This window comes from Lontra canadensis, unplaced genomic scaffold, assembly GCF_010015895.1.
Source record: "Lontra canadensis isolate GAN:19392208 unplaced genomic scaffold, GSC_riverotter_1.0 scaffold60, whole genome shotgun sequence".
Lineage (NCBI taxonomy): Eukaryota > Metazoa > Chordata > Mammalia > Carnivora > Mustelidae > Lontra > Lontra canadensis.
This window is the reverse complement of record NW_022631054.1, coordinates 9,939,861-9,966,394: the sequence shown is the minus strand read 5'-3', so window position 1 is coordinate 9,966,394 and position 26,534 is coordinate 9,939,861. Positions and strand designations below refer to the sequence as shown.

Below are 26,534 nucleotides of genomic sequence, written 5' to 3'. Positions count from 1 at the left end.
TGGGCTGTGAATGTTCACACACACACACACACACACGGGAATAGACAACTGGAGATGAGTGTTTCCTATCTCCTCCCCGCCCACCACTGTCTGTGGGGCCTCAAATAAGGCTCTGAAGGAAAAACAAAACTAAACTCAAAAAAACCAAACCAAAACAAAAAACAAACAAACAAACAAACAAAAAAAGAGTCGTTTCCCCACACTTGGCTGAAACAGGATCTCGTCTACAGGGCTGGAAGAGCAGCTAGATCAGGGGTGCCTCCCGGGCCCACGGCTGGGCCTCCACTCAGCCTGGTGGCCCCAGCTCCACACAGAGGAAGGCAGGTTCTGTCCTTCAGCAGCAAAAGTCATACAAAAAAAGGATCCAAAGTGAACTCAAAAAAGAAAACAACTGAACCCAACCCCCACAGAGGCCCATTCTGCAGTTAAGGATTTGCAAAAGGAAAATCAGAGGAAGAGGCTAGAATCTCTCAGTCTACCCCACTTAATGTATAAAAAAGGAGACTTTGTCCCCATCCCCACCCCATGAGAAGAAGCATGAGAAACGCGGCAGCGAAACAGAGAGCTCGAAGCAGGCTCTGGGCGGGCCTGGTGGACAGAGATGGGCCACGGCACTGGCCTGCCAGCCCACCCACTCGCCCAGGGGTGTTCTGGGCTCTCCATTTGGTGTGGCAATGTTCCTGAAACGCTGTGAGCCCAGTGGGCTGTGCTCTGCCAGCAACAGCATCCGTGCAGGAGGGCTAGACGACGGTCGGTATGGCTCAGAGGAGCTGGGTCCCCTCCGGAGCCCCAGGCAGGGGCAGCGGAGGAGAGGGGAGCGGTAGTTACGTTGCATAGTGGTCAAAGCTGCCCAGGTACTCCAGGGCCGCACGATAGCACAGCTGGTACTGGTCCTGCCGGGACAGGAGGCTGGTCAGCTGCAGGCAGGGGGAGTGGGTTCTCCCACCGCACTGGCCAAGGGCACTCCCCCTGCAGCTGGTGGGCCCCGAGCAGGTGTGAGCCCCAGATGTCTGCTGTGGGGGGTGTCCAGGAGCCTGGAGGGGCCTCTGAAGGCTCAGCTCTCCCCCTTTCCCGCTGCCCTGCACCTACCTGCCTCTCTCCCACCACTCCTATCACGTCTCTCTGCTCCTAGACCCAGCACCCCATGACGGCTGCTATCCAGCCCTAGCCGGGCACCAGGCACACTGCTGGCGCTCAGCATAGAGCTGCAGGAGGTGGAGCCCTTTCTACTCACCCTGGCCTAGTGCCTCAGGCAGGGCAGGGATCAATAAGCCGCGCGTGCAGGTGAGGGGCTGCCCTGTTGCCCCAGCCAGCGGGCCCGCGTACCTCCGTCTGCACCATGGCTGGGCGCTGCGTGCGAAGGGTCTTCACGGTCTGGAACATGTCGACCACTCCCTCGTAGCGCATCCGCTCCAGGACGATACTCAGGGTGATGAACACGCCAGTGCGGCCCACGCCGGCACTACTCAGGGACAGCACTGGATCAGGGGTCCCGCCCACCAGGCCCACAGCCCCCCACCCTGCCCTGCCCCAGCCCTCCATGGGGTCAGCCCTACCTGCAGTGCACCGTGATGGGCCCATCCTGCCCGAACTGCTCCTTGGTCTTGTGCACCTGCCCAATGAAGTCGATGAAGCCCTCGCCCGTCTTGGGCACGCCCTGCTCAGGCCAGTCTGTGAACTGGAACTGCCGGATCGTCCTCGACTGCCCGTCCTGGGAGAGGTGGGTGGGGAACAGGGTCAGCACCCATGCCTCACCCCACAGCCCTGCCGGGCTGGACGGGCAATACAGTGCCCCCGTCCACACCCATGAGATGCTGACCCCCGAGGCCCCTGGGAGAGGTGCTCACGCCCCCACACCAGCACCCTCACATCAGACTCCTGCAGTCCGAGCCAGGGCCCCATCCCATGCGTACTCAGGCGACTAGAGACACGCTTTCACGCGGGCACATGCACTCTGTACTCACCCGGGCGTCCGTGACCTTGAACTCACGCAGGATGTACTGGGGCATGTTGTACTCGGCCATCGGGTCAACGACAAAGTACTGGTAGCGAGCAGAGCGCTCTGCTGGCCAGTACTGGTGGCATTTCTCCTGTGGACAAAGGCCCCGCCCCATGAGCAGGTAGGGAGGGATGGGGGAGGAGAGCTCCAGGATTCAGAGGAGTGCTGGGACGCTTCAGGTGCTGAGGAGGGGGTCTGAGGCTCTGCTGAGGGGAGTCTGGGTATGAAAGGAGAGAGCAGTACAGAGGCACTGGGTGCGCTCCCAGGTATGGGAGGGGCCCTGGGGGGGTGGTGGGCTCACCCTGCCCATCTCCCGGAGCCTGGTCAGCATGACGATGATGGTAGAGTTGTGCTCCCATAACATGCGCCAGAAGTCCTCGGTGCTCTCTGCCAGAGGCCCCTGTGTGGCTATGTAGGCCTTCTGTTGTCTGGGGTGGACAGAAGACTGGACATGCTGGAGGTGCCACTGGCCCGAGTCTCCCCAAGACCGCCTAGTTCCTTGGAGTCCCGCTCAGATCGCCTACCCCTCCTCCGGGAAAGCCCACTCTGATCTTCTGGGCTGGCCCTACTCTGCCGGGCCCCCGGCTAGCCAGCTGCAGGCCTAGGGCCCCGTAGAGTGTGCTGGGCAGTCACAGGCATGCTGACCTATAGCCGTCCAGGAAGCTGGCATTGATGTAGTCCGAGCCCTCCACGCCACGGATGGGCTGCAGACACACGCGGGTCAACTCATAGGGCATGATGTTCACCAGGCGGTTCTTGAACTTGTTGCAGGGCAGGTTGGCGCTAATGAAGCGGGATGTGTGGGCCTTAGAGCTGGCCAGCAACTAGACAGAGGGATGGGCTGGTCAGACCTGGCTTCTCGGCGGGTGGGGGGTGGGGTATCATCCCCATGACCCAGTCCAAGCCCCTGAGCCCACCTTGAACTCGAGTTCCATGGCAGTCACACTCTCCCCAGGAGGCACTTGGCCCAGCTTCTGGATGTGGGCATAGAGGCTGCGGGCAGGCACCTCTGTGTGTCCACACGTGGCGGCCTCCAGCAGGGCCTCGTGGATGAACACGTACTGGTCCTCTGTCTGCACCATATAGTTCCGCTGCGAGCGCATGCACGTCACGTGCCCGTAGACGTCGACCGTCTTCTCGTGCTTCATCCGCTCCAGCATGGCCTCGATGACGATGAAACAGCCGGTGCGGCCCACGCCCGCGCTGCATGATATGGGCATGGCTTGGCGCAGAGCTCCAGCCCACCCCCAATCCCCCTTGCTGGCACCGCATCCCCTGCTCACCTGCAGTGCACCACCATAGGTCCCGCATCCGGCGGGTTGCAGGCCTTGACCCGCCGCAGGAAGGCCAGGATGGGTGTGGGGTACTCGGGAACCCCATGGTCTGGCCAAGCCATGAACTGGAACTGACGCAGCTCTCGCTTCTCGCTGGAGCCACTCTGGGGAGAAGCATGGGGAGACATGATGCAACAGGGAAGCGTGTCTGCTAGAGGCTCTGGGAGGGGACGCCTGACCCAACTCAGAAGCCATGGGAGGTGGCCTGAAGGAGCTGGAGGCACCGTTTCCAGTCATCCCGCCCATGGCACTGGTTGCCAGAAGGTGCTCACATGCCTCTGAGCCCCAAGTTCTGGCACCAATCGCTCATCCATCCCCAGTGCACTGTGCTCAGATCGCTTCTGGGTAGGGCCCGGGTGGGGGACAAGCTCCGGGGGGGCTGTACCTTGTGGAGTGCAAAGGTGCGCACGGTGTACGTGGCTAGCTCCACTGTGTCCAGCAGCGTCACCTGAATGAGGCCATATGTCTCAGTGCCCCGGGCCGGCCAGTACTGATCACACTTCACCTACAGGGCGACAAGGGAGGCAGGTGTAAGGGTGCTTAGAAGTACTCAAACGCTCAGATAGGCGGGGGCACTGGGGCAGAAGAAGGCCGAAGGTCTAGCTTACCTGGCTGCAAGGCTCCCAGCCCTGAACCCTCAGATCGGTGATGCCACCCCCTCACCAAACCACACAGGTTCTCATGCTACGTTTCCATCCCTGCCCTAGCTGCGAGAACGAGGGCCATAATTGAAAATTATTTATTCATGACCAGATCGCACCAGGCACATTTTCTGCCAAATTTACCCATAACGTTTATGCGCCATTTTCAAGCTCTGTAAATTTTACGTTTCAGTCGATGCTCTGCGGTGCAAAAGTGGATAACGGGAGCTCTTTCCACTAATTAACTTTGGAGATGTGCTAATGCCCCAGGAACACTCCAGCATCTGGGGAACATGTGAACATCCCGGGAACATGCTAGCAACTGGGAAACATATTAACATTCCCGGAAAATGACAGCATCTGGTACAACATATTAATATCGGAAGAATGTGCCAGCATCTAGAGAATGGGTCACATCCCAGGAATACCCAGCAGCCGGGGAGCATGAGAACACCCCAAGAAGACAAGAGCATCCCTTGGGGGAACTTGTGACAGACACAGGAAAGGGGGCCTGGAAGTCACCTGGTGACGGTGACTGAGTCTCTCCCACTCCACCTCCCGGCTGGAAGGCCCCCGCACTGTCCTACCCGGGACTTCTCCTCCAGCCGTGTCATCATGACCACAGTGGCTGTGCGCTGTTCCCACACCATCCGCCAGAAATCGCCCATGGTCTCGGGCAGAGGGCCCTGCGTGGCAATGTAGGCATTCTGCTTGCGGTAGCCGTCGATGTAGTTGGCATTGATATAGTCACTCCCTGGAACACCTGTGAACAGGAAGGAACACAGGAGAGCTTATACCCAAGCCCCCCCCCCCCCAGCCCACCACACCTTGGAGCACCCCTGGGTTTCCTGGGATGAAATGTCACCCCCGCCAGCAAGGAGGAGAGCAAGGGATGGGAGGGTGCATGGTCCTTGGCTCACCGTCGATGGAGGTAAGAATGACTCGGGAGTGGTCGTAGGCAATGACATTTGCGTAGCGGTTCTTGGGCTTGTTCACTTCCAGGTTGGAATTCTCCCATGTGAACTGCTGTCCAGGGTCAATGGACTATAGGAAATGGAGGAGGCAGATAGAGCAAGGTAAGAGCTGGGGTCTCCCTCCTGCCCCCAAGACCCAGCCTGCCAGGCGGTGTCCACATGCTGCCTTTATGCCTGGGTCACCACCAGCTCCAACCCCCAGCTGTGGAGCTGAGGCTGCCTTATCAGCTCCTGCTGGGGAGGTGATGTACCAGTCCCTCCAGCCCTGCCCCCAACTAATGACATGAGAACAGACCAAGATGGAGCCATGGCCGCCAGCCGTGCCGCACCTGAAACCACTGAGGGCTCTGGGCACCTGCTGCATCACCCTGTCCAGCTTTCCTCCTACCTCCCTGGTCATTCCCTCTCTGTCTCCTCTTCTTCCCCCTGCACCTCCCACAGGCAGAGCACAGCACTCCTCTGGGGTTCTTTCCTGGGCCTTCTTTGCACTCTACAACCTTTCTGGGGCCTCATTTCCTTGTAGAATCTTGCACTCACTTGCTGGAGCTGCCCACAACTCCAGCTGCAGCCCGGCCTCCCTGAGCTCCGAAGCTGAATGGCCAGCCACCTCCTGGGCAACCCCATATGGGGGGCCCCATGGGCCCTGCAATCTCAATCCTTGCCAAGCAGAGATCATCCGATTCCCACCAGCTGGGCTTTGCCACGGGAAGACTGTCTTGGTCAAAGGTACCTTCACCCATTTACCTCCAAACCCCAGCCAGAACCCTCAAGTCATCTTCAAAAACCCCTCTATGTTCCTGTCCCCTCGGTCACCATGTCCTGGTGCTTCCCCACTCCCTTGGCCAAGCTGCCCCATCTTGGACTTGGCCATCTCCCCGTCTCTCTACTTTCGCCCCACTCTGACGCTCTCTGTCCTGTAGCCAGAGCAATCCTCAGATAAGAGAGATCTGATTGTCATTCTCCTGCTTCAATGACTTCCAGGGGTCCTCAGGGCCCCAGGTCATAACAGCGGAGTCTCCATGCAGACCCGCTGTGTGCGTGGCACCGTTCTAAGCACTTCGCACATATTCCCTCACCTCAGCCTCCGAAGAAGCAGGCTATGTTACTACCTCCTTTTACAGAAGGACAGAACCCAATGCCTCCGTACTTTGACACCAGCCTGTTACTCTCCACAGGATGGCAGGCTCTGCTTCTGTGAGACCCTCCAGCACACCCCACCCCCCAGCCTGCCGTGGTGCTGCGGCCTGCTCTCTCTGCACGTTCTGTCATATCTAATGCAAGGGTATACTGTCGGATTCAGTGTTGGTTATCTGTCTGAGCCGGCCTCCCCACCAGAAGAATGACCTGACGTTGCCAGGTCCCCAGCATTCAGCACGGTGTGTGCTCCATAGTGTGACAACCGACTGACTGTTAAAGGTGACAGAGCTGTGGGATCCTGGTTGAGAGAAAGCCCACAGCAGGCCCTGGCAGGCAGAGAAGGCTTCTTGGAAGAGGAGGGAAAGTTCACGCTGGGGGAGAGGAGTGGGCAGAACGTGAGAGGGGGAGCACCATGAGCCTGGACAGAGGTGCAGGGTCCCGTGGGAAGATGCAGGACGTGGGACTGGGTGGGTGTGGGCAGAGACCACGGAAGGCCCTCCGGGCCTGCGAGAGAACTGAAAGCAGCAAGTGTAATTCACAAACTTTGTTAACCTTCACAGCAGGGTCTTACGGCAAAGTAGGCCCCCGTGAGGTTCTACAGGTAGAGGCGGCATGCTTTCCTCATGACAGACATTCATCAATTTGCCTGCCAAGCTCAATTTCCTCTGCAGAAACCTGGCCCACAGCCCTCAGAACCTACCTGGCCCACAGCCCTTGGAAGGGGAATCCTGGGACCCCAGGGTACCAAGTACCGCCAGCAGCGGACATCCGACTAGAGGGAGCAGACTCACAAGTTGGGCTGTGCGAGCTCATCAATCACCTATCTATCCATTATTGATTGACAGTGAGTGCTGGGCCAGGCCTGGATGGGAGCAGGGGGCTGCAGGAGAGGAGCTGGGGCAGAACACCACCTCTGGGGGTGCTCCTTACAGAAGCCGGGGTTCTCCTTTATCACCTCCTTCTCCAGCAGAGCCCTCCCCAGCTGGGTGGCCTGGAAGCCCTCAGACCCCCGGAGCTGGAACGCGGGGGGCCCCCAGTAGGGAGCAGGTAGGAGTCAAGACCAGAGTGCAGACAGTGCATGGAGGGCTGAGAGCAGGAAGGCTTGTGCAGCCTGAGCAGCGGGCCTTGAGTCCCCCGACTCCCCACTCTGTGGCCCGTGTGGCTCTGAGAACGCATGTGAGGCTATGTGAGTATAGGCCACACGCTGTCAGGCAGGCCTGGGTCTGACTCCTGGTTCCACTACGCACTGGCTGTTTGACCTTGGGCAAGTCACTTCCCCTCTCTGAGCCTCTGTTTCCTCATCTGTAAGATGGGATAATAACTGTACCACTTCGTACTGCGAGGAGGACACAATGAAGGGATGCGTGCAAATGGCCTAGTCTGTTCTTGCCTGCAGTAAGTTCTTGATAAAGAAGCCGTTCCTACTGATCCATGTGTGTGTAGGGGTGACCTTTCGTCTGCCTCTGTTAGCATGTGGGCAGGCATCCGAGTGTCCAGAATTGGGGTGCTTGAAAGGGCCTCAGCCAGGCCTAGTACCTGAGAAGCTGAGTTCCCCAGCTGCCACAGCCTGGAGCCCCTCAGCCCCAGCTGGGGCCCGAGGCAGGGCAAGAGCGGGCATGGGCTAGGCCTCAGCCCTGCCCAAGGCAGGGGGTGAAGACATCTTACCTCATACTCCTGGGAAAACTTGAGGCCATCATTGGCTTTGAGGCGCTCGATGTTGTCAGCCAGGTCGGTGATGGGGATGGGTGGGTGGTCTCGCATACCTGGGGGAAGGGGAGCACATCAAGGCGGAGTCAGCTTGAGGCTGGCGCCGGGCGGTAGAGACAGCCCCGATGCATGTGATGAGCACATGTGAACATGTGTGACCATGGAGCAGTCGGCACTGGTGGCATGGGGACAGCAGCACATGCGGCGACAGGGATGGTGGGGCACACAGCGGCTGGAGGGCAAGAGAGGACAGAGGGGAGTGTGTGTGCTGGGGGCACGTGTGAGCATGGAGTCAGGGGGCACCAGGGCCCCGCCTGGCAGGTTTGCAAAAGGGACACCAGGCTTCCTTCCTCCCGGCTGAGGCTGGAAGCCCAGGTCGGGGGCAGCTACACACCCGCCCCACGGGCCCAGCCTGTGGACAGCCCTCCTGCTCCTCGCTGGCGCCAGTCACTGTGGAAGACTCAGTCATGTGGTCTCTACACTGAGCGTGTGGATGGAGTAGGCATGACAGAGCGACACGGAAGAATCCAGAGAGAGAAGAAGTAAGGAGGGAGACGGGGAGATAGGAGACAGGGGAGGCACCTGGCAGGGTGTCAGATGGGGAATGGAGGGGACAGAGGCAGAGAGACAGGGCCAGGGGACAGTAGGAGGGAAGACAAGACTGGAGGAAGATGGGGGGAGGGGAGGGTGGAGCTGGGGAGGAGAAAGGAGGGAAGGGAAAGAAGAGTCAAGAAAGGAAGGAGTTGATGGGGTGAGAAAAAGTTGGAGGAAATGGACACAGAAGCCAGGGTAGCCCCAGAACTCGGAAAACTAACTTGAGATATTCGGGCAACTGGGGACACCGGAACCTGCAGAGAAAGAAAACACAAAAAATAGCGGGGCAGGAGGAGAGAGGCTGTCCACTGCCTCCAGCTGCAGGGACACATAGAGGGACCGAGGGAGCGCGGTGAGCCCCACCACAGGCCCCCCAACCCTGAGGAACACAGCCTCATCTCCCACCCAGAGCACAGCGCTCCCAACCCCCTAGGCAGCCTTGGGGGCCTCTTTCTAAGATGAAATTCTAGATCTGAACCAACCCTCATCCCCTCTGGTATCAAAATCTGACCTTGGCTATACTCAGATGATCAGGCAAAAGGGGAGTGCGCCTTCACATAGAGTAATGAGGTAAGTAAGGCCAGAAATGACAGGGTCAATTTGTACCAAGGTACGCAGATGACACCTGTATTTTCTGTGGGTTTGAAAATTTTTCGGAATAAAGATTAAATGATAGGACAAAAAAACCCCAAACAAACCACTTTACTGAACTAAAAAAATAGAAAGAAAAGTTGCTATGCCTCTGATCCCTCCCCATGTCCCTTCTGGTCCCTGGTTTCTTCAACAGGCTGGGGACTGCCATGTCCACAGGGTTGTCTCTCCCCATTGGCAGCCCCAGTTCTTGAGCTCTGCACCTCTGGCCCCATGGCTGGCCCCAGCCCACAGCCCCTTTTGGACACCCCCATCCATCTGCACTCCACCTTTACCACATCTGTGCACCCCTCTTCATCGCTCCTTTGCTCTCAGATCCCTGAGATTTCCCTCTAGCCCCTGTAGCCAACCCTGGGCCCTTGGCGGCTTGGCAACCCTCCCAGACATGCCTGCTTAGTGCCCACAGCCAGGCCATACCTTCCCTGGCGCCTTAACCACTTTTCCTTTTGGAGAAAATCGGGGCCACCAGCCCAGAGCTCCAGCAGCATGTTCCCTTACACCAGCTTCCCCCAACTCCCATTCTCTTCGGGCCTAGAGCTCAGGGAGGCATCCCCACACTGCTCCCCTGGGCTCTGTCACACCCCCACATGCAGGCTGGGGCCTAGAGCAGGCTTCCGGGTTCTTGTCCCACAGGTGAGCATCGCCGCCCCTGCCATCTCAAATGCTCACATGAACGACAACCATCTGTAAACAATTTCCATACTGGTAAAAAGAAAAGTCCTTTCTCAAGCCCACACCCCTGACCTCTCTTGCTACGGTTCTGTCCATCCTATCCGTCACACCGTGGCCTCTGAAAGGGGTCTCTCCACCTGCTCACTCCCCACTCACCGCCCCTCAACCCACTGAGAAGCTTCTGCCCCCAGGACTCGGCCACCACACTCTCTCCATGGTCACCACTGCCAAAGCCAACGGTCCTCCTGGTGCACAGCCATTCCCGGCCTTGGCTTCGGGGACACCCCATTCTTCCCATACTCTTCCTCCTTGGCTGCTCCTTCTTAGCCTCCCTGGCTATTCTTCACTACCTCCTTCTTGGTTGCCCCCCCTTCTGTTCTCTGGCTTGGACGATCACACACTGCTCGCCACCTCCCACGCCCGTAGTTTCAGGCGAGAGGCAGTGCAGAGGTACAGACCCGCAGACCGGGTGCCACTTGGAAACCCCTGCCCGTTGCTTAGCCCTAAGCCTAAGCCCTGCTGGCTCCTCACGCTGCCTGAGACTGCTCTCCGCCCTCATGGCCACCCTGCTCGGCCAAGGCCTCGGCACCTTGCACTCACTCCGTGGCTCTCTAGTCTCCCAATTTCTCTCCTCCAATCTGACTTCCACACGGCAGCCAGAGCTAGATCCCCAAAACACAGTTCTGACCCTGTCTGTCCCCTGCTGAAAACGTTTTAGAAGATTTTATTTATTTGAGAGACTGGGAGCAGGAGCAGAGGGAGCAGCAGAGGGAGAAGGGGAGCAACAGATGCCCCCTCCCCCGCATTGAGGAGGAAGCCCCACATTCGGCTGGACCCTGGGACTCTGGGATCACGACCTGAGCCACCCAGGCACCCCGCCCTGCTGAAAACTTTTAATGGTTCTTTGGTACCCTCATGATGAAGTCCAAACCCCTTAGCCTGGCGCTCAGGTTCCCCTGTGGTGGACCTTTGTCTACCCTCTCGTCTGGGGGCTCTCAGTACCCCAACTCCAATGCTGCAGGATAGCCAGCGTCTGTAGGCGCCCTCCTCAGTGCTATTTCCACTGAAGGGAGCCCTCTCCCATCATCCCCTGTTCGCTTGACTCATGCCCACAGGGCTTGGCATCCCCTCTCATAGGAGGGCTTCTCTGCCCTCGAGGCCCCCAGCAGTCTAGAGAGTGGATGCCTCACAGATATGGTCATGCTGGGTTGCAGCAGCCTGCTAGGTCGCCCAGCTCACGTGCTCTCAGGATGCATACCTTTGGAACCCAGTCACTATGCTGTGGGGGAGCCTAGGCCATGTGACAAGGCCTCATGTGGCTGTCACAAGCTGACACCAACAGGTGGGCTCATAGCTGACTCTAGCGTCAACACCAGGCGTACAAATGAATGAGTCATCAAAATTCAGAGGACAGAAAACTTTTCCATAAAGACCAAATAGTAAATGTTCTTGGGTTTGTGGACATATGGTAGATGCTACTTAACTTTGCCTCTGTAGCATAAAAGTAGCCATAGATTATATATCAATGAATGGACATACCTGTGTTCCAACAAAATTTATTTGCAAACACAGGTGGTGGGCCATGTTTGGCCATGAGCCAAAGTTTGCTGAGTGCTGCTTTAAATGATTCTAGCTCTCAGGGGCACCTAGGTGGCTGAGTCAGTTAAGCATCTGCCTTCAGCTCAGATCATGATCTCAGGCTCCTGGGATCGAGCCCTGTGTCAGGCTCCTGGCTCATGGGGAGCCTGCTTTTCCCTTTCCCTCTGCCTCTCCCTGCTCATTTTCTATTTCTCTGTCTCAAATGAATAAATAAGATCTTAAAAAATAAATGATTCTAGATCTTGGGCTTCCAGGTGAAGGCCCAGACATTTGGGAATAGAGACAAGCTATTCCTACTATATTCCTGTCTGAATTTCTAATCCACAAAAACTGTAAGGGGTAACACGTACCTATTGTTGTTTCAAGCCATTAAGTTTTGCAGTCATTTAACATGCACTAATTTAACTGGCTCACGTATACATATGCCCTGTATGTATGTTAGTTCACTCCCTCAACTCAACTGTCTGGGTGTCCATTTCACAGGTATCCCCTTAGAGTCCACAGTGTGCACAGTACAAGGGATGGTGATGAACAAGACACAGTTCTTGGCTCCACAGAACTTGGATTGTCATTGAGGCCATTCTAGCCCAGGGTGAGAGGTGTCATTTTGGAAGGAGCAGAGAGCTTCTGGAAGGCAGGGGAGACCCCCGGGCCTGTGTGGGCACTGAGGTGGGCTGGAAGACTTCACCTTGGGAGGGGTCTGAGCTGTGTCTCCTGGGGCATGGGGATGGAGTGACACTTTGGGAAGAAGGGCCAGCCAGAGAGCCATGGGAGAGTGGCTGGAGAAGGAAGGGCAGGTATAACGTCCCATGTGGGGTCCCTATGCTCACACAGTGAAGTCTGGGCACCCTCACCTACTACAAGTGTCTGATGGGGTGTTTCCCACCAATAGAAACCCCCTTTTGTGTGGAGGGGACAAAGTGCAGGTGCAGACGCTGGCCACCCTGTGGCTGGGATGTGGGCTCTGCAAGGTCCTTAGCCTGTACTCAGAGGCCTTGACCCAAGATGAAGCAGGGCCTAAGCAGCCCGCCTCCCACTGCCCCAAGAGGCTCTGGGGTGCCAGGGCTTCCACGCAGCTGCTGCATATCGGCGCTTCTGTCACAGGGTCCAGGGAGTGAGCAGCAGGAAGAAACAGGAGTAGGAAATGGGGGCACGAGGCCAGGGGCTCTTAGGACTGACTCTGGGACCAGTGGGCTGGGCTGGGGGCAGGTAGGCTGGGGAGCCACCCTACCTGGCGTCTGGTAGTTGAGCCTCCGCATCTCCACAGGGTCAGAGGAATGCGCCAGCAAGGAGTCCTTGAGCCCGACTGACTGCTCGTCCTTGGATGACGGGGACTGGGTCCTCTTCCTAGACAGGCAGAAGGGTGGCTGGTGAGGACTTGAGGTCCAGGCGGAAGACAGAATGGGGTGGCACGGCTGGCTGTGACAGAGACCCTGTGTCTACAGCTCGGGCCCTCCCCTTTCCCCCCTCATCCTGGGGTCCCTGAGCACGGGGGAACCAGTGGCACAGCAGCTCAGACACATGGAGAACACAGGGTGGGGTTGGGGGGATGGAGACAGCAGGACTGGGGAGCGGACGCAGGGCCAGTGCAGGGAGGAGCGCGGCGGGGGGAGCGGTGGCAGAGGCTGGCGGTGCCTTCCAATAGAGGGCAGGTTACTGCTGGGCAGTGGCTGCTGTCCCCAAGGCCGCCAGGAATAAACATGCAAACGACACATAAGATACGCAAACATCACAGAGAGCTGGGCCCCAGTTGTCTGTCTCTCGGAATCAGGGTCCACGTCCAGAGCAGCAGGGCAGGGCCAGGGAAGGTGTCACCCTAGCTGGGCAGAGTCCCGCATTGGCCTCAGTTCCCCTGTCTAGAAGGACAGGGTCAGAGACAGACTGTGGGGTCTAGCTGCTGACGAGCATCCAGGAGCCGCTCCTGCTATGTGGACACGGGTGTGTGCATAAGTGTGCACGAGTGTGTAAAAACACACACCTCCCCCTGCCTTGCAGCCAGTGCTTCTTTGCACTTTTATCTCCTGCAGCGCTTAGCAGGTCATCTTAAAGAACTGGAGCCTGGAAGAAGGCTCTGGTGAGCTCAGAGTGGGTCTGTGTGCTCAAGGAGTGTACTGAAGTCTGCACTATGCTTGCACCCTGGGGAAGGGGCATCCCCTGTGCAGGGTACAAGTCGAGAGAGTCACAGAGCCCACCCGGGAGCCTGCTAAGCTGACCAGACAAGCACAGGCCAGGAGGCTTCTGGTCAAAGCCCCGTCCCTCCCTGCTGGGCCCGACATGTGCACAGGGATAAGAAGTGAAGGGGGAAGCGTGTGAAGAGAGAAGGAATGACTCCTACCTTTCTTGTTTACTAGGTTCCGAAAGACAGGCAAGGACAGAAGAAAGGAATGGTCATTGTTTCCGCCAAGCACTCAGGCCCTCTTATGACCAGGGGGACACTGAGGGACCTATTTATGGCACTTATGTGGCACTCACAGGCAAGGGTTACCTCTCCTGACAGACTCCAGGACCCAGATGGGGTGGGAAGGAGGATGAGTGGGTGTGTGGGACACTCCTCGGGCTGCCCTCCACCGCCCCACCCCGCCCATTCCTGTGCCCCGGACCAGGAAAGCCTATCCCTTATTCATGCTAGGAGGAAAGGAATGAATTCTTCAAGAAGGGGCCCTCGGTCCGGGTCAGGGGTCAGGGGTAGGGGAGAGATGGGGCACAGGGCAAGGAAAGCCTATGTGTTCAGATATACAGACCAGCATGTGCTCAACTACAAGTGTTCATGAACATAGCCCACAGGCTGAGCAGTGTGGTGGGTGCTAGAAACACAGGCCTCATGATGTACCCACTGGGGTAGATGGGGGACAATGTGGGGAAGGAGCAGGGACCCAGGAGAGTCTCATGGGTACCAGAGTCTGGAAGGGAGTCTTTTTTCTTTTTCTTTTTTAAAAAAATTAAGTTCTATGCCCAATGTGGGGCTTGAACTCACAACCCCAAGATCAGGAGTTACACACTGCTGACTGAGCCAGCCAGGCACCCTGGAAGGGAGTCAAGAAGGCTGCGATGGCTACAGGCGGGTGGGCCTGAGCCAGAGGGTTCTAGTATGGCAGGGGCATAGCCCATTAGCTCAGTGATAACATCAGAAACAGCCGAGGGGCCAGACTAGCCAGACGTTTGGTCGTCAGCTGACAGAGATAGTGTTTTATCTTGGGAGCCCCCCAAAAGTTCAGACGGAGAGTGACAAATCTTTGGGAATTACCTTTGCAACATCCAGGTGGATGGACAGAAGGGGCGGTTCCAAGAGCAGGTAGCTACTGCCACCCAGGAGGACCAAGGAGCACTGCGGGCTAGGTGCCCAAGTACGGCTGCACATGTGTTGCCATATGGGGAGCCTACTGGGTGGGCGGGGGGGCAGATGCTGCCATCCTCAGGACAGAACTCACAGGGGACCGGGCGGAGCGAGGGGGAAGAGGAGAGGTGAGGCTGGCACCCACGTTTCCAGCTGCTAATAGGTGGAGGGACCAGTCCCTTGTGATACGAACTGCAAGGGAGGAAGGGTCGAGACACACTGAATCTGGGACAGTCATGGCTGCTGTGGTTACACCAGGAGCTCGATCACCATGTGTACCAGGTGAACATGGGCGGGCGTGGGGGCCTGTTGGTGGGTCAGGACCTCCCGAGGCCTAAGTGGGAGAGCCAGGCTGGGGAGCCACCTAGGGATGGTGGCAGAGCGAGTGCTGAAGGTAGGAGACCAGGGAGGGCAGTGTCCTGAAGCTTAAAGACAGACATGCTCACATCCACCGAAACGAAGAGACACATGGACAGACGTGCCCAGGGAAGCAAGTGAACCAGCCCGCTGTGAAGCTTTGGCTCCTCGTCACACCTAGGTTAACACACACACGTGTACACACGCTGCTTCTGCTGTTCCAGGCCTCCCACTGAGCCCAGGAGCGGGGCTGCCCTGTACCTGCATGAGCCATGCCAGGAAGGCCCTCCGAGTCCAGGGGCAGGTGGCTGTCCCCTGGAGCCTTGAGTGTAGCACTCACCTCTTGAACAGGAGGATGGCGATGACAATGAGGATGATGAGGATGACTGCCAGGACGGGGCCTGTCACCCACAGCATCTCAGGCTCCTCCTGCTGCTGGGCTGGCGTCACTTGGACCACGATCTCATCGGAGTAGGGGCTGGAGGCATAGCGCTTCTGTGGCACAGCAGAGGAAAAGCACAGGTCATGAGCTCAGTGTGAGTTCCCCCACCCTCTGCCCACCCAACCTGGAGGAAGGGCTCTAGGGCTGGGCTGTACAGGGTTGGATCCCGAGCGGCTCAACTGAGCCTGGCCAGCTGACCGAGTTCCCAGGGCTATATCAGGTCTGGCCTCCTGGGTCCTCGAGTCTGATGGCTTTTGAGATAACCTAGTGCAGGTCCAGAGTGTTTGGGGCAGCCCTAGATCTGGAATCTCGTGGTGTTTGAGTCTGGCTCCCTCTCAGGGTGTGGAGAGCCCAGGTGGCTAAGGCTGACCTGGTCCATGGGTTCCTTCAGGGAGGCGAGCACGAAGCACTGATAGCTCAGGTCGGGAGACAGGGGCCGGTTGTAGAAGCCCCGGTAGCTCTTCTTATCCCCCAGGGTAAAGGTCTCGGGGAGCACATCCACCTGAGCAGCCACGTAGGGCTTCAGCCGCTCTGCCTGACGCCGACGTCGCCGCTCCCCACCACCCTGCTCGATGGCCTCTAGAAGCTGACAGAGCAGAGCACGGGAGTCATGCCTGACCTCAGACATGTGCCCCTGAGCCTGTGGCCTCAGAGTCTTTTCCCCAGGACTGAGGCCAAGGTTCACCTTCTGTATAAGGGGCTCCAGCCTGGCCTGGCCCACTATCCTTGCAGAATAACACCACACACCGATGCCACTCCCTGCCTCGCACTCCCTCAGTTACCCCAGCCAGAGGAGGGCCTCCGGGTCACCTACTCCTCACCCTAACCAGACAAGGCTGGCTCCACACCTCTGCCAGAGGGGGACAGGGGAGTCCCGGTATGCGGGGGGGGGTTCTACTCCAGCCCCCCAGGACTGCCTCACGTCTATAGACCCGCAGAGTGTTCCCTGCTTCTTTCCATCCTGGGGGATCCTCAGCCAAACCCTCTAGGGAGTCTCTGTCAGCCTCCCAGGAGCTTTCAGAGAACTCCCAGGGGGCCGCTTCAGAGTCCCATAGAGGCCCAGGCTGCCAGCCAGAGCAGCCAAAGAGGGATTCCAATTTGGGGGTGTCACCGGGGCCACAGCCAACCGGCGTGATGGGGGCCATCACGAGGGGTGTCCTGTCCGCCCAGGCACCTCATCCAGCTCAAGCTCCTCGGGTGTGGTCCATCTTGGGGCCAGCACGCTCCCGCCCACGCGGTCGATGGGCACCACCACGATGTAGAACCACCTGGGTGGGCAGAGTGGGAATCGGGGTGGTCATCGCGCCTGCGCAGGCCCTGGGCCCCTGGCCCCACCCGGCCCCAGCCTGGCCCCACCCGGCCCCAGCCTGGCCTCCCCTGCACACCTGATGAGGGAGCTATCCTGCACTTGCGGCATGGAGAGGGTGAAGCGGCCGTCCTCTATGTAGGCGGAGGCGGGAAGCGGCTTGTGTGGCAGGAGGTCCGGGGCGGTGCGGATGGACACAAGGTGCTGCAGGCCCCCCGCGCTGCTGCCACGGTTCATGAGCACGAACGAGTACTCTGTGTTGGGCTGCAGGTCTGCGATCAGTTTCCGCATGGAGTGCCCATCCACTTCCACGCTCTGCCCGTTGTACAGAATCTGGCAGAGACAGGGACAGGCAGTGCATGCAGATGAGCCTCCCTATCACAGGCCCATGGGCCGAGCAGGTGTGCACGCCCAGCCAGGAAGCTGTGTCACCAACGCCCACACGTGGGACTGGAGGGACGGCCCACGGCAGGCCTGAGTGTGTGCTAGGCTTGGCTGGCAACAGCCTCACCCACCTTGAAGGGGACAGCCGACTTGTAGGAGTCGGGGACCTCCCAGCTGAGCAGCACAGACGTCTTCATTGCAGCGGCCACACGGAAGTTCTTGGCAAAAACTGTGGAACACAATGGGGGGTGGGGAGGGGAGTCAGCTCTGGCTGTGTAACTGGGTTGGGGCAAAGGATTCCCTGCTAGGAGGAGATGCCGGTCAGGGATGGGGGGTCAGGAATGGCTGCAGAGGCCGGGTACCCCACTCCTAGCCAGCTTCCAATCACACAGCTCAGTTCTCCGCCCAAACTCTTCACAGTGAATACCGAGCCGGGCAGATGCCACAGGACCCGTGGTCGGGATCTCCAGAGGTGCTGGTCAGTGACCAGATGTCAGTGGGATTTGGTCATGAGCAGCATGTGACCCCACACCAAAGCACAGTGGAGCGCGTTCATTAGAAGTCAGTGGGCCATGACCCCGAGAGATTAGTGTCCCGCACCCAAGAATGGTGATGCAGTCAAAAGAGATCAGTGGGTCAAGGTCACGAGAGATTGGAGTCACACAGCAGAGGTCAGTAGGTCAAGGAGAGCAGAGGTCAAGGGTGGCACACTGAGAACGTGACGCCTGTTGGCTAGAGGTTAGTGGTCACAGTCATGAGAGACTGGAGGGTTACACAGCAGAGGCTGGTGGATCACAGTCGCCAGAGGGCAGTGGGTCAAGGAGAGCAGAGTTCCCCAGGCGCGGCCACATGCCCGCAGCACACACCTTGCTCCACGGGCATGGTCCGGGACTGGATACTGGGGCTGAGTGGGCCGGCGCCTTTGCTGGTCCGTGCGCGGACCTTGATGTCGTAGGTGGTGTCCGGCTTGAGGCCGGAGAGTGTGAGGCGGGTGTCGGCTGTGAGGTTCTGCAGCTCCTGCTGGCTGTTGATGTCACGGAACACCACTGTGTAGTTGGTGATGCGCCCGTTCCTCTCTGCCAGTACCGGGGGGTCCCAGGTCAGCTCCGTGGTGGAGGTGGTCAGCCCTATCACACGCAGGTTTTGGGGGAAGCCGCTGGGCACATCCTCGGGCGTCGTGATCTCCTTCTCGAACTCCTCACCCAGGCCAGCCCGGTTCTTAGCGGCCAGCTGGAAAATGTAGGTGGCTCCCTTGTGCAGGCCAATGACTGTGAAGTGCTGTTTGTCCTTGCCGAAATCCATGATGTTGGGCTCCGCCTCATCGGCCCGGCGGTACCGCAGCCGGTAGCCCAGCAGTTCTCCGGGGAGCTCCTTGGGGGGCTGCCACTGCAGCAGCGCCGTGTTCATGGCTGTGGTGCTGACCATCATGGTGGGCCGGCCTGGGACTGAACAACCACGCGCTGGGCTCCGGTGCTGCCTGCCCGGCCGCCCCACCCTCGGCTCCATCCCTGATCCCTTGCTCACCTGCCCCAGTCGTTGTGACAATCTTGGGCTTGCTGCGGGCACCATCCCCCTTGGTGGTGTAGGCGGCTACGGTAATGGAGTAGGTGGTCTCTGGAGTTAGGCCGCTGATGGTGGTTTCCTAAGGAGGAGGAGGGGCCCATTGCCATCACCGAGGAGCAAGGAGACCAGACGGTGCCAGGTGCCCTGGGACCTCAGCCGGCAGGGAGGCTCTGGGGCACACATGGCGCCGTGCAATGCTGGACTCTGCCGGATATGGGGCAGGCAGGTGGGATGTGGGCCTGGAAGGACCCCGCCCATCCCAGGAGCTGCACACCTGGAGCACACAGCTCCCCCTTCCTTTCAGGTAAGAACAGAAGGCTACCCCATTCCTCTACTCCACTGTACCACAAATGCCACATCACGAGGTCTGTGCACAGAGGACACACAGCAAAGAGCTTTGCACGCACATAGCACTTGCACGGCTCTTGGCACGCACACACCCCCCCCACACCCATCCACACCCACACCCATACCCACAAGCAAGATGGAATGGGCCAAGGTGCTATCCTGCAGGACCAGGCCAGGGCCCCACCCGACCTCATGTGGGAATGGGCTCTGTGAACACCGGAGGCCTCATGATACCTCATGTGACAGGGAGGAAAGACGAGGATGGGACGCCCCCCCCCGCGGGGAACATTACGTCCCCACTGTCCCGGGTGATGCCCACGAAGTCAGCCAGGGCAGCGTCTCCCAGCCTTGGCAGACCCTGCCTATGCCCATCTCCAGCCGAGGCATCATTTCCAGACATGCGGAGAAACCCCACAGGAGGCCAAGCCACGCCACACGGAGCGGGGAGTGGGAAGAAGGGAGGGGGCCACCGTGCAGTGGGAACAGAGCTGTCACCACCAACCCTGGCGCCCCTCCAGCTCTGAGTCTCAGGTAGGGCCACTGCAGCCACCCCCGACTCCTTGCAGAGACCCTCCTGCCCCAGCTGGAGAGTGTCCCAGGGCTGCGGCTCCAGAAGACACCAATGCCGGAACCGGCTCCCCGGGTTTCCCTCCCAGCCTGGGCCTCGGAGCCGGTGATTTTTCACTCCCGGGATCAATAAGGCCTAATGATCAGGATCGGATTTAACTCCATCCCCCTCTGGCCAGAGCAGGGGCCAGGCCCTGGTCGATCACAAACACTGGCCTGAAATTGCTGCTCGACAGGCGAGAAGTGAGGATTAGAGGAAACGCCAATCACTGCTCAGCTCGCCGCCTGCGTCTAAACGCCAATTTTCTCTGGATGTGGCTGGTGCCCTGAGGATCTTGGCGGCTCAGGCTGGGGGGGAAGGCGGTGGAGGGGAGCATCCCATGAGCCCAGCCTGACCCAGGTCTCGCCCGCGCTCGCACACCTGTTACTTACATAGTCCTCGGACTCCTCTGGCCGCCACTGACCGCGGGAGGGAGAGAAAGGGAGACAGGATGTGAAGGACTCTGAGTGGAGTGGGCCTGGCCCTGGCAGGGCAGAGGGAGGGCGCGGGCATCCAAAGGGCCTGCCCATGGGGGTAGCACCTCAGGCCCACTCCCCATCCGCAGATCCCAGCAGCCCGTGCTGTGTGCCAGGACTGAGGAGGGGAGGGAGACCAGGAGGGCACCCAGCCTGATGGGGGAGTGCTCCCAGCTCCAGGACATGCAGGGAGCAGAGAGTGCCACGTACAGGTGCTTTGAGGGAGAGGCTGCTAGACATGGGGCCTGCGAGAGTCTGGCCTGGGCAGTCCTGGCCTATGCCTGTTGTCATGGTATGATTATTCTCTTTTCACTTTCTAAAATCTCCCAGTTGGGAGACAGATTACACAGCTGGCCCAGGCAGGAGCGTATCCCAAGAACGGTGAGAGCTGCACCGGGGCCGGGAGGCTAGGGGCAGGCTGGCCAGCAAGATGTTGAGAGTGTGAATGCCAAGCTTGGAGCCTGGGCCCTTCCCCAAAGGCACAGGGGAAGGCTGCTGTTCCTTCCTGGGGGTGCCTGAGATCTCACTGCAGTAGGAAGGTACACTTCAGGGCTGGCAACTTTGCTGTTTCCTAGTACGCTCTTCCTTAGGCCACAGTGCGTGTAGGTGCACTAGTTGGACAGAGGGAGTGAGGTGTCCCTTCTGTGGTCCTGTGGCACCGGAGGGCTGAAGTTGGCCGGTGTCCAGCACAGCACGGGGAGATGGCCCTCCCAGGCGAGAGGTACCATGAGGTCCTCTGGCCCAACCACCCTCAAAGTGCTGGTCTGGCCTCTGCCTGCTGACCCCAATTCCCCCTCTTCTGGGAAGCTTTGCTGGAAAGGACTTGTGAGGAACATGGGACAGAATATGGCAGGAGGCCATCTGTGGATCCCTACTGGCTGTGGCCACTTTCAAGGATGTGGCTGGACCCATCTCCACTCTAGGTCCCTTGTCTTGGGGAGGAGGGGTAAGACTCTTACTGTCCAAGCCAGGCCTGGGCATGAAGGTCCACACAGGAGCACCTCTCTTGTGTCAGAGGCAAAGTGAGGGAGAAGGAAAGACATAAAGTGGATGAAGCAAAATGGAGGGAGAGAGGACAGAGTGGAGCAGTGGGAAGGAGAGGCAAGAAGAGGCCTCCAGAGAGAGGAAGGAAAAACATACTGTAAGCAGCAGCTACACCTGAGATGGAGACATACGTAAAAGGTGACAGGTCTGGCTGCACACTCGAGGGGGACCCGATGGTTCTTCCAGAACTGACAGGGGTCCCTCAGCTGACCAGATAAGCTGGATGAAGGAGGACAGGCTGTAGTATCCTTGACACAGTGGTCAGGGGACAGCTAGGCCCTGCGGCCAGCTGGGAACGAGGCCCTCCAACTTCAGTTGGCTTTCCTGGAGCCTGGGCTCATGTCTGCCTGCTGTCATGGCATGTCTGAGGCCCCAAGGACAGCGTCCCTCCTCCTGTGGCCCAGCTCCCTTCTAACCACTTGGAACCAGAAGGGGGCACCTGAAAGGGAGGCTCTGAACCCCACTGGCTGCAGCTGTGCCGCTGGCCCCCAAGGATGGGAGGGGCGGGAGGGAGCCCATTCCCGGGATGTTTCTGGGTGGGTGTGTCTGTGGAGACTCCAGGAGGAGCCCCCAACCTGCCCCAGGAATGCAGGCGGGGGCACATGTCTGCCTCCTCCACCCCCATTCTCTTTGTGCGGGGCAGGCTAAGAGGAAGAAGAGAGCACCCTCAGGCCAGAGAGGAATTTTGCCCAAGTGCTTAGCCCATCCTGAGCACAGCATGGAGAACACGGGGGTCTTTCCCTGCACCTCTGGACCCGGCCCAGAGAGGGGGGAAAAGCAGGACAGGGAGGGCACGTGGGCTCTGAAGGGAATCTGGGCTCCTTTTCCAAGGGCTGGCTCAGTGCAGCCCACTGTGGATCCCCTCCCAAGGTCCCAATTCTTGCTGGGAGACCCTGAAAGCACACCACACCCAGTGTCAGGACTTGTCGGCAGAGTATCTGGGGAGAAAACTTGCCATAGCTATTACCGCTCTTTCCAGGAATCCAGAGCCTGGGTTTCTTGTCTGAGCTCAGCCACTGACTACCTGGGAAGTTCTGGGCCATGCACATCCCCTCCCCTTTCCCGGAATAGCAAACCAGCGCTCAGGATACCCTGGGGGACCTTACCCCAAGCTCACAGGAGAAATCATTATCCCCTGGAGAACAGAAGTGCACGGAGGAAGACATGAGCCTGGCTTCCAGGCCCAGAGCAACACCCCAGCTCAGCCATTCACAAAAATCTGCCACGGCCAAAGGCCGAGGGGGGCAGATGGTGGCAGGAGCGCTGTCCCTGCCCTGGCTGGGAGAGGAACAGTCACCTAGCTCAGCACAGTTGAGGAGGAAGGCAAATCTTAAATCCCAGCCCAACTGACAGTGAACATGCTTCCTGCAAAACACAAAGCAGGGCTTGGGGGTGCCGAAGCCTAGGCAGGAGCAGAAAATGGAAGCGGGGGTCTGTGCTCCTGACTGCCAGTGCTGGTATCTGAGCCACAGAGGTTGACTGCCACGCTGGGACAGTCACCAAGGCAGATGGGGCTGGCATAGCTCAGGCAGACCCAAGACGGAAGAGGGAGTGTTCCTGAAACCCAGCCCTAACTTCCCGGTCTGAGCACCATCCAAGCCTGACACACAGCAGGACATCTCGGCGTCTGAATCCTCTGAAGGCAGGCAGGGAAGGGGGCAAACCTGGGCTCCACAGACGCAGAGAGGCGTGCTGGCCTTGTCCACCTTCCCACCCCGCCACCTCCCAGCGGCGCACCTGGGCCTCCGCCAGCATGACGTCCTGGATGATGGGTGGGCCACGGGGCTCGCCATTCTCTAGCCGCACATAGGTGACCTGGTAGCCGCGGATCTGGCCATGCTGCTTGCTGGGGACAGGCAGCTTCCAGGAGACGTGTACAGCAGTGGAATTCAGCGGCCCCACCTCCACCTTCCGTGGTGGCCCACTGGGCACTGGGGACCGGGAAGAGAAGACAGTCAGGCCTGGGGGTATGGACCTCGGTTCAGGGGTGCACAGCACATTCCAGGGCCTTGCCTTTGCATTCCACGGCCCCGGGAAGGCTCTGATAGAGTTTCTGTAGACTGTCCCTGCCGAGAAGGAAGGCCTGCCGACCCCTCAGGCCCTGAGCTACCTCACTTGGGGGGGTAGGGTAGGGGTTAGGCACCAGGCCACCCTAAAGTCAGCACAAGCCATCCCAACTTCTTCTGGGCCCCCACCCACATCACTCCAATGTCTGGCCAAGACAGAGTCTTATTGATTCTACTCTGAGTGTCTCTTGCACCCGTCTTGCCAGTCTCCACCTCCCAAATCTGAGGCGGGGCTGCTCCTTCTGTCTTAGCCTTGCCAGGCTTCAGCTGCCTCGGAGCTCACCCTGAAGGCAGGGATCTGGGCCCAGGCTAGCCCATCAGTTAGTTACAGTTCCCCAGTGTGGGCTCTTCAGCCTGTACCGGGAAGGCCTTCCTGGCTTGTGTGAGGCAAAGGCCCTGGGGATGCAAGGTGGGTGGTATCTGGGAGGGCTGTCTCCCCTCCCCCCGCCCCGCCCCTTGGCGCGGCCGCCTACCGTCCTCATCTGTGCGCACTAGAACCGGGCTGCTCTCAGGGCCGGGGCCCACGTCTGTGTGCGCCCGCACCCACACCCGGTACTCCGTCCACTTCTCCAGGCCCACCAGGTCCCAGCTGGAGTGCTCGCGACTGATGCTGTCCACCACATGCCGCCCTCGGTCCTCGCCGTCCACTGCCTCGTAGGCCACCGAGTACTGGGTGATGACGCCGTTGCGGCTGGCGGCCGGTGGCGGGACCCAACTTACCCGGACTGTGGTGGAGCCCGTGCTCACACAGGTCACCTTCTGGGGAGGGGCAGAGGGGGCTGGGGAAGACAAATGGGGGGAAGCAGGCAGATGGAGGGTGGGGGTCGCAGGCACGGTAACTGGTCACAGAGGATGGGACACTCACCCAAGCAGGCTACTCCCTGAATGCAGAATGGCTATCCCAGGGCCCCTCCTAGGCAAGCTGCCACCACTGCTGCCAGACAGCCCAGCTCCCTCTGGACCACAGGCTACACACACACACACACACACACACACACACACACACACGGTGTCTCCCACACATACATATGGTGTCTTTCACACATATGGGGCTCTAACAGCACCTCACACACACATAAGGTCTCTCCCACATGTACGCTGTCTCGCATAAAACACACACCTGCCAAATACACATAGGCGTGGGCCGTGACTCCTGCTGCTGTGCCCGTGGCCCCTGGCAGGACTAACAGCCCCAGTGACTCTTCTGGCACAAGGTCGTTGTGACCTGGGCCTACTTGGACAGGATGCCTGTGCCTGAGCCACAAGCAGCCACAGAGACTAGATGCCAGATAGGAAAGAGGCCAATGGCCCAGGCTAATCTGGAGAAAATGCACCCTGTGGAGGTGCTCTCACTCAGGGAGCTCCTTAGGGTTAGGAGGCAGGTCTAGGCCCCCCTCCCGTCCCCCCGCCCCGTTCCCAGGCCTTATCCACATGGAGGAGCCTGGTGCTATTACGTGGCTTCCTCTGCCCCCACCTCCTGCCCCGGGCACTTCAGCAGTCTCCCTCCAGCAGCCCCTCGTCTCCAGGGCTTTCCCCGCTCCTGCACTGCTGTGGCCACGCTCTAGGTATTGCCGCAACTCAGAATGGCCCTACTCCTCAAACTGTGGCCTCCAACATCCCCTTGCAGACCATCACCTTGTCCCAGCGTGGCTGCTCAAAGTCCCCAGAACTGTGCTGGCTCTTCACCCCCACCCAGACCACGGGCCATGGACCTGCCATCCTTACTGCCTTGGTATTGGGCTTTGACCCCGAGGTCCTGCACCTCAACACTCCACAAACCCACAACTCCCTCACCTACTTCTCCCACCTCCTGTCCGCCTGTGCCAAGCCTTGGACCCAATCCTCTGCCCTCTTGAAGCTGACCCTGGGGCAGGTGGAAAAATGTTGCCTGCCCTGGAAGGCTGGGATCCTATGAGCACGTCCCCAGTGGCCTCACCTGAGCCTTGCCTGCAGCCTGCGGCCTCTGTTCTCTGCCCAGCTCTCTCCGCCGCTGTACACAGAACGCTTTCAACCTCCTCCACGCTCTGCTAACCTCCAGCTCTCAGCACACAACCGTCTCCCACTTTGCAGAGAAATCCGAAGCCTCCCACCGGCAGCTCCCTTCATCTTTACCAAACCCACCAAACAAATGCAGTCTCCTCAAGCCACCCCTGCTTCCCACGAGGAGGGAGGCGTGCCCTGCCTGTCTAAGGTGGCACTCTTCCCTCCATGCTCCTTCCCCTTCTCCCAACTCCCGAGTCTCCAAAATTCTCTTTCCCGAATTTTCGACTTCTCCGTATGGAGTCATTCCTAGTAACACTTAAACACGCTCAAATTTTCCTACTTTAAAAGATAAATCCCATGCTTGGGCCTACAGCACCCCTCCTCCAGCTGCAGTGGTCCCCTCCCTCCAGCTGTCCTCACAACCCTCGCCCCAGGACCCTTCTCCTCCAGGTACCCAGTGCAGTGGCCAGTCGCTCCTGTGTTCCTCTGGACTTGAGGGCTCAGCAGTAGCACCTGGAATGCTCCTTTGAACCCTCTTCTTTCAACCTCTGAGACACTTTCCTCTTCGGGATTTCCTGCTGTCTCTGGTCATCCCCTCTCAAGTCCCCCACCTCTAGCCCAGCATCGCCACTCGCATGGCATAAGGCCTCCCTGGCTGGGGTGCCTGGTTTGGTCCCACTTACTTCCCTCTTCCCAGGTCTATACACCAGAGGCACAGAATTCGCCTGACGTGCCCCTTGCCCTGAGCATCCCAAAGCTAGTCCATCACCTAGTCCTGGGCAGCTGGCACCCCCAGATGGCTCTCTAACCCACCACCACCACCACCACCACCACTGTGTCTGAGTTGCTATCTTTTGCTTAGATGGCCGTACGGTCTCCTACCCAGTATCTGGCACGCTGCTGGGCTGTCCTAGGCATTCTCGGCCAGCAGCCGGCCAGCTGCTTCAGCCACGCTGGCCCCCTGCTCGCCCCTGACCTCAGCTAAGTGCCTTCCCTTTTTAGGGCCTTTGCACCTGCTGACCTCCTGCCTGGGGCCCATGTCACTCGGCCCCCTCAGACCAGATGAAGCTCCCATCCCGTCATCACTCCACTGTCTATCTCCTCCACAGTACTTCAAACGAATATAATTAAAAGCTCATTTGGGTAATTGCAGGTCTAACAACTATATGCCCCACCAGATGAGCATCCCTGCAGGCATTGGCCATGTCCGGGTCATGCTTTCCGGCCCACACTGTGCACGGGCTCCCGCAGGTGCTGGTAGGATGAATCCGTCCACACAAGGTCACGCGTGGCCTCCCGATCACTGGCACATTCAC

At 59.1% G+C, this 26,534-nt stretch overlaps 1 protein-coding gene across 11 annotated transcripts in view; it reads right to left on the bottom strand.

Annotated features, from left to right (window-relative positions):
- Nucleotides 1–190: 190 nt before the first annotated feature.
- Nucleotides 191–26,534, bottom strand: part of PTPRF (protein tyrosine phosphatase receptor type F) — an 84,986-nt gene continuing 58,642 nt past the window's right edge. For 2 of the 11 annotated variants that reach the window (XM_032877524.1, XM_032877525.1), the window contains 24 exons: nt 23,709–24,014; nt 22,907–23,100; nt 20,042–20,068; nt 18,656–18,773; nt 17,998–18,576; nt 17,263–17,360; nt 16,827–17,080; nt 16,616–16,709; nt 15,812–16,027; nt 15,340–15,494; nt 12,540–12,655; nt 8,608–8,640; nt 7,751–7,848; nt 4,895–5,018; nt 4,562–4,737; nt 3,719–3,838; nt 3,283–3,437; nt 2,917–3,202; nt 2,645–2,823; nt 2,301–2,427; nt 1,965–2,090; nt 1,557–1,711; nt 1,327–1,462; nt 191–893 (listed from right to left, as the gene is read on the bottom strand). In XM_032877524.1, the coding sequence (XP_032733415.1) occupies nt 825–893; nt 1,327–1,462; nt 1,557–1,711; nt 1,965–2,090; nt 2,301–2,427; nt 2,645–2,823; nt 2,917–3,202; nt 3,283–3,437; nt 3,719–3,838; nt 4,562–4,737; nt 4,895–5,018; nt 7,751–7,848; nt 8,608–8,640; nt 12,540–12,655; nt 15,340–15,494; nt 15,812–16,027; nt 16,616–16,709; nt 16,827–17,080; nt 17,263–17,360; nt 17,998–18,576; nt 18,656–18,773; nt 20,042–20,068; nt 22,907–23,100; nt 23,709–24,014 (3,941 nt within the window). In that variant the 3' untranslated portion in view covers nt 191–824. The remainder of the gene's footprint in view (nt 894–1,326; nt 1,463–1,556; nt 1,712–1,964; nt 2,091–2,300; nt 2,428–2,644; nt 2,824–2,916; nt 3,203–3,282; nt 3,438–3,718; nt 3,839–4,561; nt 4,738–4,894; nt 5,019–7,750; nt 7,849–8,607; nt 8,641–12,539; nt 12,656–15,339; nt 15,495–15,811; nt 16,028–16,615; nt 16,710–16,826; nt 17,081–17,262; nt 17,361–17,997; nt 18,577–18,655; nt 18,774–20,041; nt 20,069–22,906; nt 23,101–23,708; nt 24,015–26,534) is intronic. The other 9 variants (XM_032877527.1, XM_032877528.1, XM_032877534.1 and 6 more) reach the window with 8 other exon arrangements.